The following is a 21,811-nucleotide window of genomic DNA, read 5'->3' as shown; positions in this document are numbered from 1 at the left end:
CAATCATCATTGAATAACAGGCTCGCGACTTTCTACAGGCACATTTAAAAGTGACAAGTGAAACATGTTTTGAGGCACCCAACCCTTCCCTGACCTTGGACTGGTGTAACAGCACAACAGAATATACTACATTTGTATACAAATCAATTGGAAATGTTTGACTCATATGATTGATTCAAAGCACAAAAAGGTATAGATCTCAGATTTCTTGCAGTAACTAAAAGCTAGTTCAAGGCCAGTAACAACTAATAACACTATGCATCCAGTTCATATCCAATGGATTTAGCTTGAAAACGTCCTAAAACCGTCTAAAAAAACATGACCTTGTTGATTTTAATTTGTTGTTGCAGAAACTATAGTAATTAGTAGGAGAGAAACTATCGCTTACAAAATTGATCAGGACAACTTCTACAAATAAGTCATCAAGGTTGAATTGTTTTAGTGTCTTCCAGACTTGCGTCAAACTTGGTCCCTGTTTGTTCATGGAACCATTACCATCCAATTTTCACACAAAGAAAAAAACTCTTAATATTAAGTGTCACACTATATCACTGCATTATGGAAATAGCATTTATCGGGCATTATAAGGCTTATCATGAATTTCCAAATTTCATTAAAGAGAAGTACACAGTACAAAGAACTCCAATAAGAATAAACTAAACAACCATACACCTTTCCAATTATATTGCTTAAGGATTCTACACTAAGGTTTTCCTTATTTTCAGATCAGGCTTTAACAGTTTGAAAGGTTCCACTCAAATAACAAAAACAGATGCAAAGGTTTGGCTGTGACAAAACAAATATTTACAAATATATAACATTTTAATAACAAAATTACACAACAGATATAAAATAAACATCACAGATGAAAGCATACAAATATAAAATTTGCATAATATGTGTATTCTAACTTGTAAGCACCTTTACAAATATTGTATGGAAGTTTTTGAGAACTTTTGATTTTATTCTGCAGAGTTGCTTCATCAGAGAAGTATTTGTTATTGTATTCAATACACTTCAAATACAAAATTATCATGGAAGAGCACAATCTTATTAGTAAAATAAAATTTTCGTAACATTATTAGAAAAAGATTGAAATCGTCAATTATTAATTGTGTAAGTGTAAAAACTTGTTAATGATAAAGACATTAATATTCACGTAATACAATTATAATTTTGTGAGTATAAGTAGCAATGTGTTTAATTATAGAAATTTAAGCTGCATATTAAATAAAACTTTATTATCAAAAATGGAAAAAAAACCAAATGGAACAATAATCTTTTTTTTTTAATAATATGCTTCTGTAAAAAATCCTACACATAAAACTGTGAGAACCTTGATATTTATTGATTTTCTTTTTTTCTTCTCTAACCCATCCATCCAATTACTTTTACAGCAATACTGAATATCTTTAATATCTAAATGCAGATGATAATGCTTCATTTTACAGATGACCTAAGTTAATGTTTCATGAGCAACTGCATAAATGAAAAAGAACAGCATATCTCAATGATTGTAGATGTTATTTAAAAAAGCATTTTCAGTTTACCCAACCACATTCTGTAGTTTGTAAGTTAATAATTAACCTTCACTTCAAACACAACACACATACACACATCAGTTTAACACTAACAAACATCATTCTAACATACATGTATAAGTTTCTGATTATTATGAAAAGTATAAGTTGTCATGGATAAATATATATATTGTGTATATGGAACATTGTATATAAACAGGCAATATCTAGCAGAGAGATTCTAAAACATTATGGCAGGATTTTTAACATTTAACTCAACAACATCTGATTTTGTTTTACACAATTAAATACAATGATCATACATAAAAATGATCTAGCACTGATTTACTAGATTCCTTAAATAAGCAACATTCGATCAGCCTGATCAGTAAGACATGCACAATTAAGATTTGACTGATAAAGTGGTGTAGGAGGTACAAGATGTATATAAATGTAAACAAAACAAATGCACATGCTTAGGGAATTTGTAGCAGACAATTATTAGAACCCAAAAATTGTGAAGGTCAAAGAAGATTAACATACAGCTGTTCCATATTAAATTTCAATAACAATATAAATTTTAAAAATATGACCCCAAAAAGGGTTTAACACACAACAGCTACATATTCAGACTGAAATTTTACCAGAGTTCAAGTTTCAAAATGATATATCTTGAATAAAAACTTTATATTTAAATTTTCAGCAATTTAATCAGGTATGTGTGGTGATAACCTTATCAGAAACGTGTCATCAAATACAATTTTTGTTTGTCTTTATGTTTTTCTGAAAGATTTCATAGCAAGTTAAATGTAAAATGTGAAGGTTAGTAAACTCAGAGTTAGTAAAGAAAAGAAGCCACAAATAACTGGCAGTGTTAACAAAAACTTTTGATCAACTAAAGCTAAAAACAAAAGCACTTTGGGCTGTACCAATAAATACAGTGTATAAATACCCCATACATATGGTTATTAAACTAAAATATTTTATAAACTTTGTGTGTGTTAACCCTTTCCTCCATGGATTTTTTTTCTTCACATACTTGATTCGCATAAGGATTTTTTTCAATAAAAAAAATCATCAGGTTTAAAGTATTTATGCATTGTGAAAATGAATATTTCATCAATGAAATTCAAGTCAGATATTCTCATAAATATTCTTTTCATATTGGATACAAACATTTTTAAGTCTGATGCAGACATTTTGTAGTCTAAGCATTTCAACTGAGGTACTACACAGGCGTCAAAAGGCGTCATTATGAAGTAAAGGGGGTGGCGTCAAAAAGCGTCATTATGGAGGAAAGGGTTAAAGTAACTAAATACTCAACACATAAGACCTTCACCAATGAGGAATTTAAAAACATATCTCTAAAAATTGGTTCTCATTAGCTGGCAAGTATCTATAGATTGCATTTTAGTATAATTTTACACATTTAAACTTTTAAAACCACCATTTATAAGGTCAAGGAAGATAAAACATTATTAAAGTGAGATTATCTATTCTGATAAAATAGTCTTAAAATATACACTTTAAAAATTTTCTAACTGTTATATATTATATATTGCTTAATTTCTGTGATAACAGTATTTTCTCTTCTGCTACGATTCATTCAGCTCTGAATCTTTCTTTCTTGTTAGCTACAAGTCATTCAGCTCTGAATCGTGTTTTCTTGTTAGCTACAAATCATTCAACTCTGAATCTAAGGAGCCCATCTCATCATCAAGATCTAGGTCATCCAAATCTAAATCATCATCATCTGAAATTAAAAAGTTCAAAGAATTATTCAGCTTTATTTTGAAACAGAAAAACATACGTTCCATATAAAGATTATTAAATAGAATGTTCCCTTGGTAACTTTGCCCTTTTTATAAGAAGGAAAAGAACATGGTTTTGAATTACCAAAATGTAATTTGTGTTAATAAATCATAAAAATAATTAATAAGAATTATTTTTTCAGATCTTTTTGATCAATTGTATGCATTGTCAATAAAATACATCACGTTTTTAATATGTTTTATCCAAAATAAGCAATGTTTATCTTTATTCTTTTTAAAGCTCATGTACATACACTATAAGGACCCTAAAATTAAATTTCCACACATCAAATGAGTAAGTTCGGTAAGGGTCATATTTGGCCCAGATTGTTAAGTTTAATGTTTCAAGATAATAAATGTGTTACAGTGATAAAAAGACATGTGATAATTTTTCTAGTCATTGTATTAGCTATGATTCATTATGATATTCGTTAATTAGGTTGGTCCCCTCCGTATAACATTCAGTATGCCTTCGGAATATACAAATATTAATGTCAAGAATTTCAATAACGGCCGGGAAACAGACTATTCGTTAATAAATCCTAATTTAAAATTGTAGTTAGAAATAGGGGCCGTTTTAGGGTGTTATCAAACCTACTCCTTTCCACTTCATTTTGCTGTATTGTTTTTTTTTGATAGAGCAGTCAATGTGTTATAGTTTATGCATAATTTCTGTATATAATATTACTTAATTTGAAGGTTAACATAAGTAATCAGATATTTTTTGTTTATTTATGAAAACAGAGCTTGCAAGGAAACCATGTTTTCCTGTTGGGAAGACCAACAATACATTACTGCAATATGGCCACACAAATTTTCAAGAATATAAGATATCACTGTCAACCTTCATCTGGGTGTATGCAAATCTTATACATCATAACATAAGGATGAATATAACATAAATTAAATTGTCAGAAACAGAACAAGTGAATTGTAATAACTAATAAAAATGGTGAATTAATTAACCTAAAAACCTTGAAACAATTCAGCACAGTACTATATCCAGATTTTTTTGCAAATAATTCTTATATAAATTATATATTTGATGATGTATAAATAAATACCATGCACAAATTGTTTCAAGCTCCATTGTTTATCTGTTAAAAATTTCATATTTAATAAAACCTGCCCAATATAACTGAAATGATATATCATATTTTTATAATAAAATTATAATACAAAGCAATAAATGTAAAATAACAGCCCAATGTTTTTGTAACGAATGCTGAATCAGAAATATTTTGCTTTTTGAATTTAAGAATAGATATACCATGATGGCCCTCATTGAATTATCTGAACTTTTGCAGAATATTGGGGAGAACAATTCGATAATTTCATTCAAATAGTTAGATTTTAAACAATCTAGATCTATAATGTTTACCAATTTAATAATGGCAGAATAAAAGAATACGGGAGACTCTAAAGTGTGTTTCTAAAGCTGTAATTGAACATCTAAATTAATTTAACAACTGTTTGTAATACATGTATCTATTGCTTTTGTAATTTTTAAAGACCTTTCTCCATTAGAGTAATGAACATTTTTACCTGATACGAATCAACCTTAAAGAAAATACATGAAGTAGTATCAGGATTCTTATCATCAAAGTGAAACAATTTATAATTTAATAAACATATATACACTAGGATTATCATTATATCAAAGGGAGACAATTTATAATATAATAAACATATATACATAGCCATATCAGGATTCTTTACATAATATCAGAGGGAAACAATTTATAACAAAAATATATTAAATATACAAATGAATTTTACAACAGATTGTTAATAATCATTATAATACAAGTTTCAAATTATATAAAAAAAAAAGTCTTTCAGAGAAATATCACACCTTTTATCCATTATAGAATACATCGTGTTCACATAAAGTTTATGTCAATCATTTTCTTTATGTATCCTTATATATTCATTATGCAATTAAAAAAAAAACTTGTCTGTTAAATCTACTGTTATGATATTGTAATTATGTTATGTAAATGATATTGTAATTATTGTATTTATTTATGTTGGCCTGATTTGTATTGTGTGGCCTGATAGTTGTTTACAGAATAATTTTAGAATTGTGCAGTTTAGAAATCTCTGGAACAATTACAGAATGATTGGAACTTTCCAGAATGATCCTAATAAAAGATGCATTATATAAACTTCTACATTTTACTAGAAACTTCTGTTGTAACTTTCCAGGATGTTCCATTATAGACTGTTCTAGAATCTTCCATGACAAATATATATATATACAGACACTAAAGTTAAACTCACTCTAGTTTTTACTCTTGGACTTACACTTGGACTTAGACATCGATAGACATTAATATTCATAGCATTTGGATTGACACTTTTATTCTACAAACAACATCATACTGGATTGTGACCGTAGTAGTGAATGTAATATTCAGATTGGATTCCGAAAGATATCCGGATACAGATAAAGATAACAGATTGGACTCATATTTTGACAGTTAAGTTAACAGTAATATTTGTGTAATACCTTTTGTAAACTTTTGTATATTAAATGTTGTTAAATTTTACTATTGATTTGTGTCTTTTGTTGGCTTCAATTTAAAGGCGATTTCTGGCCGTAACACTACTGAAAGCTGTTCATATCACATTCCCTTCAACAAAATCCTTTATAAAAGATTTGGTTTGTAATTTTCTAAATGGTATAAATAGAGATATATTTTCAAACTCAAATTCGCTGATTTTATCTATAATGGCCTAGTGCCAATTAATACAAATTTCCATGTATAGATTTTGTGAAATTCTTATGAATGTCTACAAATCTTGAAAGTGTAAACATAAAATGCTTACCACTGTCTAAACCTTTAATATCTTGTTTCTTTGGGTTGAATATTTCTAAATCAGAATCATCATCAGACACCAAGAAGTCGTCTGAATCTACATCATTATCTAACTTGATACTGGCCTTGTATACTGGAATAAATAATCAATTTAAAATACAAATTGGATTTTATTACTGTAAATTCCGAAATTATTGCGATGTTTCTAAAGTGACAAAATCTCATTAATAGATGCATGCAATAATTTCTGAATTTACAGTATTTATGACTGAATACTTTCTTCAAAGTCTGTGAGGTCAAGGTCAAATCTACAGAAGACATTTCAATCATGAAATGCAAAGTATATATATGATCCAACTAAAAACAGTTATTTTAAAAGAAAACCTATCACTTATTACATGAGGGATTTTCCAGTAAAATTTACCTAGGATGGTGGAACGCCAACGATATTTTTTTACATAGGTGGGGGAGTTATCAACATAATTATATTTCTTTTGGTGGGGGTTTCTGAATGATACATTAAACATATTGTACCTCCTGTTATGAAGGAAGATTTTCCTAAAAAGGTCATTCGAATGCAAATAAAGTTGGCAGGTCATTTATTTTAAGCATCCGTTTGTGTTCTTATCAAATGTGACAAGCTGGAAGCAGGGAGAGTTATTTTATTACATACAATTTATAACTTCTTGAAGTACCAGTACGCTTTCTCCCTTGCCTTCCCTCTTCCTAAAAAATTATGTGTGGCTGACATCTTAACTACTAGGACTCTAAAAATATTTATGCTACGGACCATTTGATTTGTTCTTGTTTGTAGGTGGCCTTGGATATTTCTAAAACAAAAATGAGCCTAATTTTGCTGAATAATCTGACCTTGGTATTCAGGAAAGTATATCATCTTGCCCAACCGTTGCCTGTTAGAAAAAATAAATTGTTTACGAAATAGAAAGTTACGACCGAGTCTACCAACATGTCCCAATAATATTTTATTAAAATCCCAGACCCAATCTCCATCCAACACTTGAAATATGAAATGGTTGGTGCCAACCAGTTGCCCTACCTGAAAAATTTGCTGTACTTGAATCTCTTTTCCTTGCAAAGAATATGTCCTTAATAAAATGAACTGGACAATTCTTTGCATTTTTTGTCCAAAATAATATTTTATTGCATACAATTTATAACAACTTCAAGTACCCTCTCCCTTGTATACCATCTCCCCACAAAAATATGTATGGGTGACATCTAAACTATGCGGTCTATAAACAAATATTTATGTTTGGCACAGACAATTAGATTTTTATTGTGTGTGTTACGGAGGTGATATTGAAGGGAAAAAATGGCCTAATAAAATTTATTAAGATAGCTGAAAAATTAGATTGGAGGGGATGAGAATATATTTTTTTTTACCCGCATCACCAAAGGTGAAAGCAGGTCTAGTTATTGCTCAACTCCTTCGGTCATTCCATCTGCCTGAGAGACCTTGAATATCAAACTTTCGTCAATGTTTTCTATGCTTCTATGAAAGGCAATGATTATATATTTGGTCTAAAGCTTGATCATGTTGAGGTGTCATGTGTAAGCAATTTTTTAGATCTGCAGGGCAGCCATTTCCTGTTTATTGATAATTTGAAATTGAACTACTCAATATACAAGGAAAATTTTTCATAAAAGTCTTCTTGGTTTCTAAGAAAGGGAATGATTTTATATATCACATATGACAACAGACCTTCTACAGTTGTCTTTCTCCGTCCCCGAAAGTTACCTTCATGAGAAACATGCTTTCCTTTCCGGAGCACCTGAGGTTGCCCAATTTTTTTCGGGGTCTGTGTTTCTCATTTGTTTTTTAGTTTTCAATGTTGTTGTTCGTCTTTGTGTGTTGTTTGTTTTTGGGTTTTTCCTTTGTTCATTGATTACCCTTCTTTTTGGAGAGCGCTTCAGTGGTCGAGACTTCTTTTTAGTATTTAACTGGATGTAAACTAATTGTCTATCTATTATGTGTCTATAAGCCACAGATGTCCCTCCCATAATTAATATATAACAGTTAGAAATTTAACCAGTCGATCAAGCATAATATACAGGTCAGAGTGACTTATGGTTTATTAGGCTATGGTGCTATCTTCACTATAACATGTCTATGTTTCGAGATATGAACATAAACCAAGAATTTATAAAGTCATTGAAGCGTAAAATGAAGGTCAAAGTGGACCATGGAACACTATCCAAGACCCTTCCATGGTTTAAGTATCATACTATACCATGTGGACATAACCCATGAACTTAACTCGAGTCAGTGAAGCGTAAAATGAAGGTCAAAGTGACCTGAACTTTATTGAACCTTGATACACTACCCCAAGATGTGCCCACGGGTGAACTATCATAACTATAATGTGTACCTTTTGAGATATGGATCATCAACAGCATTCAATGGAATAGAGATAATGTCCAGGAGACAACATTCCAAACAAAACAGCAAATACAAAATATCTAGAAAAAGACTAGCAGTTGCCAACAATAGCCCAAACCCATGATGCTTGGCAGTTCTAACAGACAAACCCCAATTAGAGAAATGCAACATCAGACTGAGAAATTCTAATCTGACACAGGACTTCATTCATAATAAAAATATTGTGAAAATTTTAATATAACCATTTAAAACAAAAAATACAAGGTTTAAAAAAATGCTTCTGGATAGGAGTGGTCCATTTTTATATATCTTTTTCCATGCATGGTTCATTTGAAATACAGGGGTGCAGGAATTCTTTAGTCCTACTATTATCTATAATTCATGTACTGTTGCTTCAAAATGTCTTTTAATGCAATCTCAAATGAAAAGACTCCAATATTCTGCACTGAAATAGATAAACCAACAAAATTTTACATTTATTTGACAGGATGCAACATTTTTGTATACTTTAAACAAGAATGTGTCGTAAGTACAGGGATGCCCCATCCGCATTATAACTTTCTATGTTCAATGGATCGTAAAAATGGGGTAAAATCTCTAATTTGGCATTAAAATCAGAAAGATCATAGCATAGGGAACATGTGTACTAAGTTTCGAGTTGTTAAGACTACAACTTCATGAAAAACTACCTCGACCAAAAACTTTAACCTGAAGCGGGACAGACGGACGCATGGACGGACGAACGGTACGACACACAGACCAGAAAACATAATGCCCATAAATGGGACATAAAAGTTTTATTTTATTTCTCTAGGTAGAGGGTCTTGGAAGAAAATAAATGTACTAGGTGGGGGTATATTTCTAAAATCTTTTCCATAGGTGGGGGGTCAAAAAATAAGTAGCTGTCCCCCCCCCCTTCCACCCTGGATAATTTTTACTGGAATAGCCCTAACTGAATATGAATCCCTAAACCATGTAATTGAGGTCAAGATCATTTGTGATCCATGTCAATACTGACATGCACACTTAAACAATAATTCTAACCACCAAATATAGCTTTTACTAATAGTCAATTGTGCAACTGACCTTATTATAAGAATTTAATCAACAACACTAAAAATCACTTTTCCCATAGATAGTTCAACTGTTACTTTTTTAAGACCTGACAATGGTAAAACATGGACCAGAAATAGATACGTAAAATCCGTGTACGTTTACAAAGCACTACTGAGTGAAGAATCTCTTTCCCCGTTATTTCTTCAACAAAATACTTGAAATGAAAGTAAGATACAGGTATCAATGATAATTTTAGCATTGTTGAAGAAATGTAGGATGTATAATTAAATTTCCCACCTGTGCACATGCGCACACTTGTTCTCGTTCATTCAACGTAGTTCTGACTATTTTTTATTTAAAACTTTTTTTAAATTTCATCAAATCATGTTTATAAACGTATTTCTTATACTTTTAATCTGTTGGACTAAATCAATTAGATACAAACCGCTGAAATGTAAGAAAATAACTTTGAATAGACCGATCAATTTATAAGATGTCCGGTACTGAAAATATTTTACCTGTCACCTGAACAGGTAGATTTCAGCTGTCCAACAACTAACTAATTAGCGTTGATTAAAATTAGAAAGTATTGAAGTAGGGGTTGTTTTGATAGTAATTAAAGATCATGTCACTTTTATGACCGGAAATGTGTGGCTGTTAAAGGCAAAATGTTGGGTCAAAAGATCACCAATTATGTTAAAATGACTGTCTCTTAACCCTTTCTTCCATGGATTTTTTTTTTAATATACTTGATTCGCATAGGATTTTTATCAGTAAAAAAATATCATCTGGTTTAAAGTGTTAATGCGTTGTGAAAACGAATATTTCATCAATGAAATTCAAGTCAGATATTCTCATAAATGTCCTTGTTATATTGGATACAAATTTTTTTAAGTCTGATGCAGACATTTTGTAGTCAAAGCATTTCAAATAAGGTACTACACAGGTGTCAAAAGGCGTCATTATGGAGTAAAGGGGTTGGCGTCAAAAGGCGTCATTATGGAGGAAAGGGTTAAGAAAGCCTTGAAAACGAAAAAGTATATGACCGTTTCATGCTTTGCCCTACCGGACTTTTACCGGACATATATATGATCATTTTGGAAGCCTTGGTAGGGAGTCGCCGGTTTGTTTTTTGCTTGACTTACTTGGTTTTTGTTTCTTTGGTGATGTAGACTGATATTTTAATGATGATGAGTAGCCATTTGGCACTGGAGTACTATATCTTGGTGTTGTTGGACGACTATTTACAACAGCTTCCATGTTTCCAAGTCTATCCCGTAATAATGAAACTGTAGACCTTCAAAGAAAAAGAGCTTAGAGTAAAATAAGGAAAAAGTCAATTTATTGGTGTATTTATTTCATCTGTTTAATAACATTTATATATATAACAAACAAAACAAAAAAATCATATTGCCCAACATTCTGGTACATGTAGTTGTAAACTATATTGAACATATTCACTCACTCAATGGTTCATTACAATATAAAACAATGGCTTAATGAACCAGTAATCTTTTAAGATGAAACAGTCAGATAATTTGTAACAGCAGACAACACAAATGCTACTACTGAGCATGAATCTTCAGATAACCACAAAAATGCTAATTTAAACTAAGTCTTCTGGACAAACACAAGTTTTAAAGCATATTGTATCTTTCCATCTAAGGCCTTGATGAAACAAAAACAAAAACACAAATTAATGACTATTGTAACTTTCGAGCATGGCAATCAAGTTTGTGACAAAAAGATTGACTATACCTGAGTTCTGATATATTAAGTCTGTCATTATCTGACGTAGGACTCCAGCTTCCCTGCAATGGTCTGTATTCCTGTTTATGATGCTGTTTTGCTAGATCATGCACATTCTAAATTGAAGAAAAAAATTTAGAAAATAAACAAAGGACACAATTTAAAACACCTCCATCATCATATTTTAATATAGAGGGCAGGGTTCAACAAACCTAACATTGTTAGTTAGATAGGTTATTTAAAAGATCTTTGTCTTGATGCATGCTCTATATGTATCTTGTTCTTAAAAAAAATGCAAATTGGCATGTTTTTCATTAATTTCTGCAATAAATTGATATTAATGCTAATTATGGCTTCATAATACAAGTATGATGATGTGCAAATTTTCTAAAAAAAGAAAGACACATTTTCTATCTAGTCACTGGTTTAACAATGATATGAAGTGGCAAAAACGATTACATATTGATTTGAAGTATAAGCTTTATCTGGGTCTTATCGAACATAATTAATCTTTTAAATGACAAAAACAAGTATAAGCCTCAAATGGAAGACTGAAGATTGAAGATAATGCTCATTTGTTCCATCTAATCCCAAATCATTGAGAACGAAGTCTGCAATATTGAAAGGTAAGTTAAGTGTGATAGTTTCCTTTCACATATACCATACATATCCACAGTCAAACTTTTACTATATACATGGAATATTTTTTATTTTACCCGATCTAGGAGATCTTGCTTTCTCTGTAAATCTTTTCCATTATTAAATGCAGATGCTACATCTAACTCCATTTTAACTGTAATAAATAAATATTGTAATAAGTATATATACACATATAACTAATTTGTTTAAAATAAAACAATTGCACACGCTGAAATGTCTCGCTCTCTTTACTAATCATTGATATTATGTAGACAGTCCTAAATATAAAGCTTTATTACAATTGTCACATAAACCTAACATTAACCAAGAAAACTAAACATTGACCACTGAACCATGAAAATGAGGTCAAGGTCAGATGAACCATGCCAGGCAGACATGTACAGATAACAATTCTTCTATATAACAAATATGGACGACCTATTGCTTATAGTTTAAGAAAAACAGGCCAAAACACAAAAACTTAACACTGAGCAATGAACCACAAAACCTACATGACAGACATATATAGATAATAAAATATTTCCATACACCAAATATAGTTGCCCAATTGCATATAGTATTAGAAAAAAGACTGAAACTCAAAAACTTAACTTTGACCACTGAACCATGAAAATGAGGTCAAGGTCAGATGACACCTACCAGCTAGACATGTACACCTTAAAATCATTTCATACACCAAACATAGTTGACCTATTGCATATATACAGTATAAGAAAAACAGACCAAAACACAAAAATTCAACTATAACCACTGAATCATGAAAATGAGGTAAAGGTCAGATGAAACCTGCCAGTTGGACATGTACACCTTACAGTCCATCCATACACCAAATATACTAGACCTATTGCCTATAGTATCTGTGATATGGTCTTGACCACCAAAACTTAATCTTTTTCACTGATCCATGAAATGAGGTCGAGGTCAAGTGAAAACTGTCTGACAGTCATGAGGACCTTGCAAGGTAGGCACATACCAAATATAGTTATCCTATTACTTATAACAGAAAATTGAACATTACAAAAAATCCTTTTCTCGATAAAATAAGTTGTGATTTTTTAAAATAATTTAAATGCAGAAAGTTCACATTTTAAAGAGAAATTAAGTAAAAACAACACAGGCTTTATTTTTTAATGTTATCTTCATGAGACCACTGCTGGACATATACATGTACATATATTTTGATAGAAATTGACTTTGTATTCCGTATTTGCAAGCATATTTTCTTCTTATTAAGATATTATTCTCTCTCTGCCCCAAAAATAAAGTTGTTTCATATGATCTTCATTTTTTTGTGATGGTTTCTACAATGATGTTTTACCATACATGGAGAATAAAGAGAGAAACTTACACAATCTAGATTTGACAGTATCTATATCTCTTTTTATAGTTCCAATGTCATCTTTTAAACTCTGCTTTCTAAAATATAAAAAAATGTGTTTTTTAAAACTCAATTCCTAATGAAATCAACAATTTCTTTCATTCAGTCAAATTATTGTAGAAGGTCTCAACATTGATTTCTTTTGTATTGGTGTTTTGACTTTCTTCAAAATAATTTGAATGAATGTTCTAAATATATCTAAGTGAAAAAATCAAAATATTCATGAAAAATCTTCCATTTTTATGCAAAAGATACAGATTTTTGAAAACATAATGGTCATTATTTTAAAAACTTAAAGAGCTTCTTTTGTTCTTTGAATGGTTAAAAGTCATAGTGTTTTTGAAATCAATTTACCAAATTTTGTGTTTTTATTATTTTTTGGTACAGCTTTTAAACTGAAATACACAAATCAAGCCTCTGTATTAGTTATACTAATGTATATACCCAATTAAAAAAAGAGAGTTTATATCCATTGGCTATGGAATTATTACTCCAGTAAATGCTGATGAATCAACTATCAAAATTAAATATGTGTTTTAATTAAAGACCATCTTGTGAGTTGTGATAAAGCTTTCATATCCATTTAAAACACTTTTCTGCAAAAGACTTTTAACCTACACATCAATAACTTACACTTCTTGTACATCTTTACTAAGTGAGTAGGTACTCCAGACATACACAATAACTTACACTTCTTGTACATCTTTACTAAGTGAGTAGATACTCCAGACATACACAATAACTTACACTTCTTGTACATCTTTACTAAGTGAGTAGGTACTCCAGACATACACAATAACTTACACTTCTTGTACATCTTTACTAAGTGAGTAGGTACTCCAGACATACACAATAACTTACACTTCTTGTACATCTTTACTAAGTGAGTAGGTACTCCAGACATACACAATAACTTACACTTCTTGTACATCTTTACTGAGTGAGTAGGTACTCCAGACATACACAATAACTTACACTTCTTGTACATCTTTACTGAGGGAGTAGAACTGATTGTCTGACATTCTATTACTTCCTGTGTTGCGTAACATTTGAATTTCACTGTTTAATAGTTGAATATCTCCATTCAGATCATGACGAACTTTGTTAAGTTTGCGGTCAATTTTGGGACTTTCACTGCCACTCATTTTATATACTTCATCTACAATTATAAAATCAAGAATAATTTATTTTATGACAAGATTTTTCCCTAAACTTGAACATTAGAAAAACAAGTTAAATAGAAATTAGTGTTTTGTTGGTTATTTTCAACTTATTTTCTAAAAGCTTTACATTATAATTTTTCTACTAATAGAACTAAAAACAATAACTCAAAATGTAAAATTATTATCATAATGATAGAATCTGTTTTGTCCAAAATAAAAAATTAAAGACATTCATAAGGATTATCTTTAACTTGCAGTGAGGTGAGAGTTTTTTTTGTGTGTGGTTTTTTTGCCGAGCACGAACTGATTTTGTGTCATAGATAGATACCCCATATCATTTGTTTTATATTCTATGGTATGGGTTTAAATAATTGTTGAAGCCATTCAAGGACAAACAGTTGCTTTCATCCACATCATTTGGTCTTTTGTAGGTAGATGTCTAATAACTATTCTCACCGCATCAGATCTTATTTGTATACAGTGTTGTCATGGACATCTTCTATATAAGGCAGATTTATTATTTTGGCATGTGTAAAGGTAAATTTAGTTCATTTTAATTAAATGCCTTGAAATTAAAAATTTACAAAGATTAAATTTTGGTAATCAAGTTTCTGTAAAATAAAAGTTGCACTTTTCTGGTTTATTTCCCTAGAACAAACGTTTCTAAAAGACTTCAAAGATAAAGGAAAATAATCTTATTTAACTGGGGACTAATATGAAATTGGATACATTAAAAGAACATAAATTGTGTTAATTTTTAAAAGATATGTAAAAAAATGAACTGGAACCTGAGGTTAGAAACTTAGGAACTCATTTTTTTTCAAATTTTCATATAAAATGTTCAATGACTCTGGAACAAAAAAAGGAAATATTTTTTCCTAACGGAACAAAACACTGTAAATTTTTTTAAATCTTTGGTAAAGACCCAGGATAGTTTTAGAAAGTTATTAAAATTTTTAAAACTTTAACCACAGAGTGAATGTAATGTTTCCCTGCAGAAAAACTAAGTCCATTTATAAGTAATTTACTGAAAAAATGAAATTTTTGTTTTACAAAATTTACTTCTGGTTAAAAGCTATTAAAATTTCAAAAACTTTAACCACAGAGTGAATATTTGTAAACGCCGCTGCCGACGACGAGGCAGACAGAATTTAGGATCGCTTAGTCTCGCTTTTTCGACTAAAGTCGAAGGCTAGACAAAAATGAACATGTCTAATGCATAACCCATCTCTTACTTAGGTCACATGAATTCAATGAAGTAGTTTTGTTCACTTGCAAGTGAATAAATAATCAGTAAGGTTTCTCAGATAATAATAATAGAAATAATAATAATTCTTTATTTAGGGTTACACAGTTAGCCATAAGCTAATCTTTCCTGACACGTGAGGAAGATGTTGTATGAGTACCAATGAGACAACTCTCCATCCAAGTCACAATATCTAAGCTTATTTGACAAAATTTAACCAAACTTACTTTTAAGTTCCCTAATCTGTTCATTATAGTTACTTCTGTCAGACTGTATTCTAACTTACTTTTAAGTTCTCTAATCTGTTCATTATAGTTACTTCTGTCAGACTGTATTCTAACTTACTTTTAAGTTCTCTAATCTGTTCATTATAGTTACTTCTGTCAGACTGTATTCTAACTTACTTTTAAGTTCTCTAATCTGTTCATTATAGTTACTTCTGTCAGACTGTATTCTAACTTACTTTTAAGTTCTCTAATCTGTTCATTATAGTTACTTCTGTCGGTCTCCAATCTATTTACCATCTGCCTTAACTGGTCGATCAACTGAAACAGAAATACTAAATGTTCACCCTTGATTATTTTATTTTATTTAGTCAGTAGGTTTTGTTTTGGGGTTGTTTTTTTTCTTGTGATGAAAAGGGGGGAGGTCAAAGGGACTCAGAAAAAAAAGAAATTGAAATTTTCCAACAAATTTAATCTGATCAGATTTTAGTAAACATGTTATGCATAATGAGAAAAAAAATAGCAGATATTTATTTTAGCATCCTGGTAAATAGGAGAAATTGAAATACCATCTTGTTACTAAAAAATATAGCCCACATCCATAGCATATTCTATACGAAAACCACTTCAGATAGCATCACATTTAATATTATAGCAGCATATTACCATAATGCTTAAAAGCCCTGGGAACTGGGAAGAACACTGATTTGTAAATGTAATGATTTATTTCTTGCTTTTTGATTTGTTGTTAATTTCTGGACTATATTTACCCTATTTTGCTCTTCCAGTCTATCACTTAATGCTTGTACCAGTCCTGAACTGGTTCCTGTTGGCTCTGTTGTACAAGGATTATAAACACTACTGTTAAAATCTGTTCTGGGAATTTCTAATAGTGAAGACGTTCTCCTCATTGGTAATGATACAGAAACTGAAAATAAAAAATATAACCAGTTAAAATTTACAAAATAAATGAAGAAACACATAAAAACTATTTTTTTAGGCTATAAGCATTATATTTTTTAAAATTCACATATTTGTTTTATTTTATTAGAGCACTATGTAAACAACAGGTGTTCAAATATGTATGTTTAAAGTTGAATAATTTAATTTTGGATGTAACACGTCTTCTGATTGGCTGACGTTATTTTGTTATGAGCCCATAGACATAATTTAGTCATGTGACCGTGACGTCATCAACGTTTTTTCGTGGTTTTCTACAGTTTAAAATGGAATTTAGAATTAAATTATAAGAAATGACTGTAATATTTTTTCTGTCTATTCAAAATAACATAAAAAATGTGGTGCACACTGTTAAATAACCCGCTATGCCCGTTATTCAGTGTGCACCAAATTTTTTATGTTATTTCTTCATAGACAGAAAAAATATTACAGTCATTACTTAAATATATAAATTTACTTAGAAAAAATATGCAAACCCTTATAAGTTAATAAAATACATCTTTATGTACAATAGCATAGTACTCAAAAAAAGTTACCTATGAACTTTTACATGTATGTTTTCGCTTTAATAATTACATCTGCATGTACTTTGTTGAAATTAACCCTCTCCCTTTAACAGCGGTACAGCTTACCGGTGAAACCAATTTCAAGATTTTTTTGGGGGCATTTAGACTTGTTCCATCGCCATTTGCTGACGTACAGGTGTGGTTAAGGGCTCAAATTAATCCTCAGATAACCAGCAATGCGATTTAATGTGCATCCAACCTCTATCATTATTAACTAATAATGATAGAGGTTAATAAACAAGTCGCCCCTTACTGATGTGTAATTTTTCTGTAAAAACCATTTATTTTTCTTCGAATTTTAAGGAATATTCTCAAAAAAGAAGTGCAAAGAAAACTGCTCTTTTAAGAGGATTTATGATTTTTTTTTCAATAACTGTGCAGTGAGTTCTTGAAGAATAGTATTAAACTAATAGTTCTAACTTGTACACTAGTTGCAAATGTAATTTTTAGTGTAGCAGCGCAATCACAAACTTGAAATGCGTTAATAATCCGAAGTCATTTCTTAAAGATATCATGAGAAAAGAGACAAAAACCGCTAAAATATTCTGAATTTTTTTTTGAAAGTTGAAATAGATGTAACAAAACATGGTTTCGTAAGTGTTGCGGTATGATAAAATTGAAAACACTTTTGTTTGAATAAAGGAATATGTATATTTCAATGAAAAAATGACATTTTAAAGAGTAGATTCCTCCTAGATTTGCGTAAAAATCATGCATTTGGCAACAAAAAATTATCATCTGAACACATATTCCAAAAAGAAAACAAACTGGGTGAGAGAATCTTTATATTATTTTTTTTTATTATTTTTTCCGTAGAAGTAGATTTTAGAACAATGGCAGATGAATATATAATCATGAAAAGGTTAGTCTTTCTCTTATTAATATGAACATATAGTACATGCAATTAAAATTGTTCCTTTTGGAGGGTTGGAGTTGACAATGTATAATCATTTTTTATTACAGAGAGAGATTTTTTTAGATTAAAACCTTCTTTCATGAAGTACATGTCTACTTCTACTTCTACTATATAATGACCGCCTTCAACACGTTGAAGTTTACGTCACTTGTACTGCGCATTGCTTTGTGAAGATATATATACAGTGAAATATAACAAATTTGTGATAGTAAACAAAAAACAAAAAAATTTTACATAGTGGTAGTGCATATTTTTAATTTATTATTTTTTTCATGTAATTAATAATTAAGAAATAAACACATTGCATACATGTGTATCACTTACAATTTCTGTCATTATATCTTGTGAAGTTTATCTTTCGCTGAAAGAGACAACAATACAATTTTATTTAAGCATCAATAAAATTTCTTGAAACAGTCTTTTACTGTCTAGATACAAACATGAACATGAAAAATCAATTAACAAGATGTAACTTTACAGATGTCACATGTTGGCAAGCAAAGACCTTTATGGTATTATTATCCTAACTCCTAAACTATACATGTATATACGTTTCAAAAAGCACTTGTTTAAACCCATTATAAAGTTTGGGAATTTAGTTTGTGTTGTCTCTCAGTATATCTTTTTCTCTAATGCCACGCATTTGAAAAACCAGCCGTTGGACATCAGAGTTATCTCAGACTATGCACCAACATGACCAACCACTTGTAACTTTTACATTGAATTTTTCAATAATCTCTTCTAGCTAATCACAATTTTTATAGCACTTACACTTACATGTACCTTGCTGATTAAGGAATGAAAAAAAGTACAGTGTATACATCTGAATCTCCCAATAGGCAATACGTTAACAGAATAATCATCACTAAAAATTATCTTGGAAATGATATCAATTTCGCACTCTTTCACAGGTAACACCTGGGACAATATCCCTAATGTGCCTCCAGTTGAGGAACACAATAGTTGTGTGTACAGTAAACAAAAAATCTCTGTGTAGTGATATTGGACATGTTTCAATTTTTAACAAGTGACTGAGCTTAACCATTTGTGTTGATCTGGAAAGTAGAGGGCCTTAGAATAAATGTGTAAAAACTATGGAGTTATTATATGTATTCAAAGTTAATTTTCAGAGATTATTGGGTGAAAAAAGGGACTTTTTACCATGAAGAGCCGCATCACAAAAGGATTTTTGGGGTATGCTAATTTACAGAAGAATGAATCACACTTTGTACCCCGAAAATTTAACCACGTATGTGAAAATGTCTCAGCTTACAATAGTTTACAATATGGGCTGAGCTACAGAAGAAAACATTACCATTCCCGCCTATGGAGAAACAATTGCGCATATTGCCCCACCTGCTTCTTATTAAATATTCATTCATCCAATTAGGGTGTGACACACTGATGATATATATACTAAGCAATGAATAAAACATGAACTGCCACTGGCAATATTGAACAGCATGAATTTAGGTCTTTGTGCTATTCAAATTAATTAACTTTTACAATATTTAGACAATTTTTACTTGCACCTACTCTTGTTTTAGACAAATTTGAGTCTGCCTCACGTAAAATTGACGCAAACTTATTTTCCCAGTCCATCTCTCCTCTTCTTTTCTTCGTTGTCAGGATGCTCGTTGTTTACAGATGGCGCTTTTGACCGGAAACGAAGAAATTGTAAAAACTAGATAAGTGATGGATACGAACATTTTACCGGAATCTATAACAACTCGCCCCAAGAACATATCGTCCCTCAAGAAATCGCCCCACTTTTTCACTAACTCGCCCAACTATTGTTTACAAAGTCGCCCCACTTATGAATAAAGGTTAAAATCCCGTTCAATAAAAGCCCTCCAACTCGTACCAATTATGAAAAATAGTAAAATCCCGAAGAATTTAGTCCTGCCAACTAAACCATTTATGAAAACAATGATAACCTGAAATTCACTGCATTAATCACAGGGGCTTGTTTAGTGGGTCAGACGAGGTTTTACTGTCAATGGCGATCGCTATCCTATATAAATACCGCTTGTTTAGTGGGCCAGACGAGGTTTTACTGTCAATGTCGATCGCTATCCTATAAAAAACCGGTGCATTAATGACTACCAAGGAGTTTAATCCCAACGAATAAAAGTCTGCAAACTCGTTCTTGTTATAAGTTAAATGATTACTAATGAAAACCTCAGAAATGTAGTTTGGTTTTTAACTCTTTTCTTTTTGGTTGAAATAAAGCAGAACTTAATAGAAGTCAGTATCTGAGTATGATTTCTGTGACGTGCGATGTTATTGACTATTAATTTGTAACTGTTTATAAGTTAACATTGGTATTCTGATTGATGTTATCACCGATTTACTGTATAAGTAAAAAAATCATTAGTGTTTATAACAATAATAAAGTTCAAGTATTCTCCTGTAAATACAAAATTAGATCTACATAATAATAACTTGATAATGTATCTCTACTACAATTTTATTTTAAGAAATGATTGAAGCATCTTTCAATTTCAATCATAATCATTTATTAGAGTTTCAATTTTTATTAGTATCACCAGTGATTATTTAAGTCTTGTGTAGATACGTTTTCAGTTGTGGGGTAAGTTGGCCGAGACCTTTATCATATATTTTCGGAATTTTATAATTTTTCATGAGTGAGGCGAGTTGGCATTCAATGTCATTCTATCATTTAAGCCAATAAATAAAAGGATTGTTTGTACGAACTACGTTCGGTGCCATTTAAAAATATATATATATATTTCCAGTACTCATAATTACCTTTCCTCGAACCTTGGTCCACTACTGAATCGTGATAAAGACTAGTAAATTTGGAACTGAAAAAGGAAAATTGACTATTGAGAGCGGCAAATCGTCACTTTCGCGTGCATGGGAAACATTTTTTTTCCAAATCAAGAAAAGGGCAACTATAAAGATGTTAGATCTATGCAAGTCAATGTTTGACACGTTCTCCACTTGGAAGCTATCGTTATTATAGGAATCAGTTGGTGTCTTTATTAAAGGTACTAGTAGCAAAAATTTTGCACGGTAAACTGTCGCATTGAATAAATACAATAACATGTGATATTGTATTTATTCCAGTTCAACTAATTTATTATAGCCGCCACATCCGAAGGAGGGCATACTGTCAGTTTACTAATGTCTGTCTGTCTGTCCGTATTTTCGGCAGTTATTTGTTCGTCCGTCTGTCCTGGCGTCCTATTACATTTCTGTTGCATTTTTTCTTAAGATCTACAAATCCTAGCTTTCCATTTACTGTCCCTTCAATTTAATTTGAATATATGCAATGCGATCGAAGTCACATTTTGTTATAAGAATCAGCCTTAA

General features: G+C 30.7%; 1 protein-coding gene across 3 annotated transcripts; it reads right to left on the bottom strand.

Annotated features, from left to right (window-relative positions):
* Nucleotides 1-2,827: 2,827 nt before the first annotated feature.
* Nucleotides 2,828-20,152, bottom strand: LOC143056887 (uncharacterized). Of its 3 annotated transcripts, XM_076230073.1 has the most exons (12): nucleotides 20,009-20,152; nucleotides 18,797-18,833; nucleotides 16,801-16,958; nucleotides 16,270-16,351; nucleotides 14,373-14,556; nucleotides 13,368-13,435; nucleotides 12,076-12,152; nucleotides 11,369-11,475; nucleotides 10,756-10,907; nucleotides 6,164-6,286; nucleotides 4,877-4,891; nucleotides 2,828-3,273 (listed from the first exon to the last, which is right to left on the bottom strand). In XM_076230073.1, exons 1-11 carry the CDS (start codon nucleotides 20,072-20,074, stop codon nucleotides 4,887-4,889), a joined length of 1,059 nt encoding a protein of 352 aa, XP_076086188.1. In that variant the 5' UTR covers nucleotides 20,075-20,152; the 3' UTR covers nucleotides 2,828-3,273; nucleotides 4,877-4,886. The 3 variants fall into 3 exon arrangements, with proteins under 3 accessions (XP_076086188.1, XP_076086181.1, XP_076086196.1); XM_076230066.1 differs by lacking the exon at nucleotides 4,877-4,891; XM_076230081.1 differs by lacking the exons at nucleotides 2,828-3,273; nucleotides 4,877-4,891; nucleotides 6,164-6,286 and adding an exon at nucleotides 8,774-8,999.
* Between the last annotated feature and the right edge of the window lie 1,659 nt (nucleotides 20,153-21,811).

This window comes from Mytilus galloprovincialis, chromosome 1, assembly GCF_965363235.1.
Source record: "Mytilus galloprovincialis chromosome 1, xbMytGall1.hap1.1, whole genome shotgun sequence".
Taxonomy (NCBI): Eukaryota; Metazoa; Mollusca; class Bivalvia; order Mytilida; family Mytilidae; genus Mytilus; species Mytilus galloprovincialis.
Note: the sequence above shows the minus strand (reverse complement) of the source record. Positions and strands in the feature narration are given on the sequence as shown.

Coding starts and splice junctions, on each gene's coding strand:
- LOC143056887 (XM_076230066.1), bottom strand. CDS start 20,074: ATGGACTGGGAAAATAAGTTTGCGTCAATTTTACGTGAGGCAGACTCA. Junction 13,436..14,372: donor AGTAAAGATGTACAAGAAGT/GTAAGTTATTGT, acceptor TTTATATTTTAG/AAAGCAGAGTTTAAAAGATG. Junction 10,908..11,368: donor CTTAATATATCAGAACTCAG/GTATAGTCAATC, acceptor TTTTCTTTGAAG/GTCTACAGTTTCATTATTAC.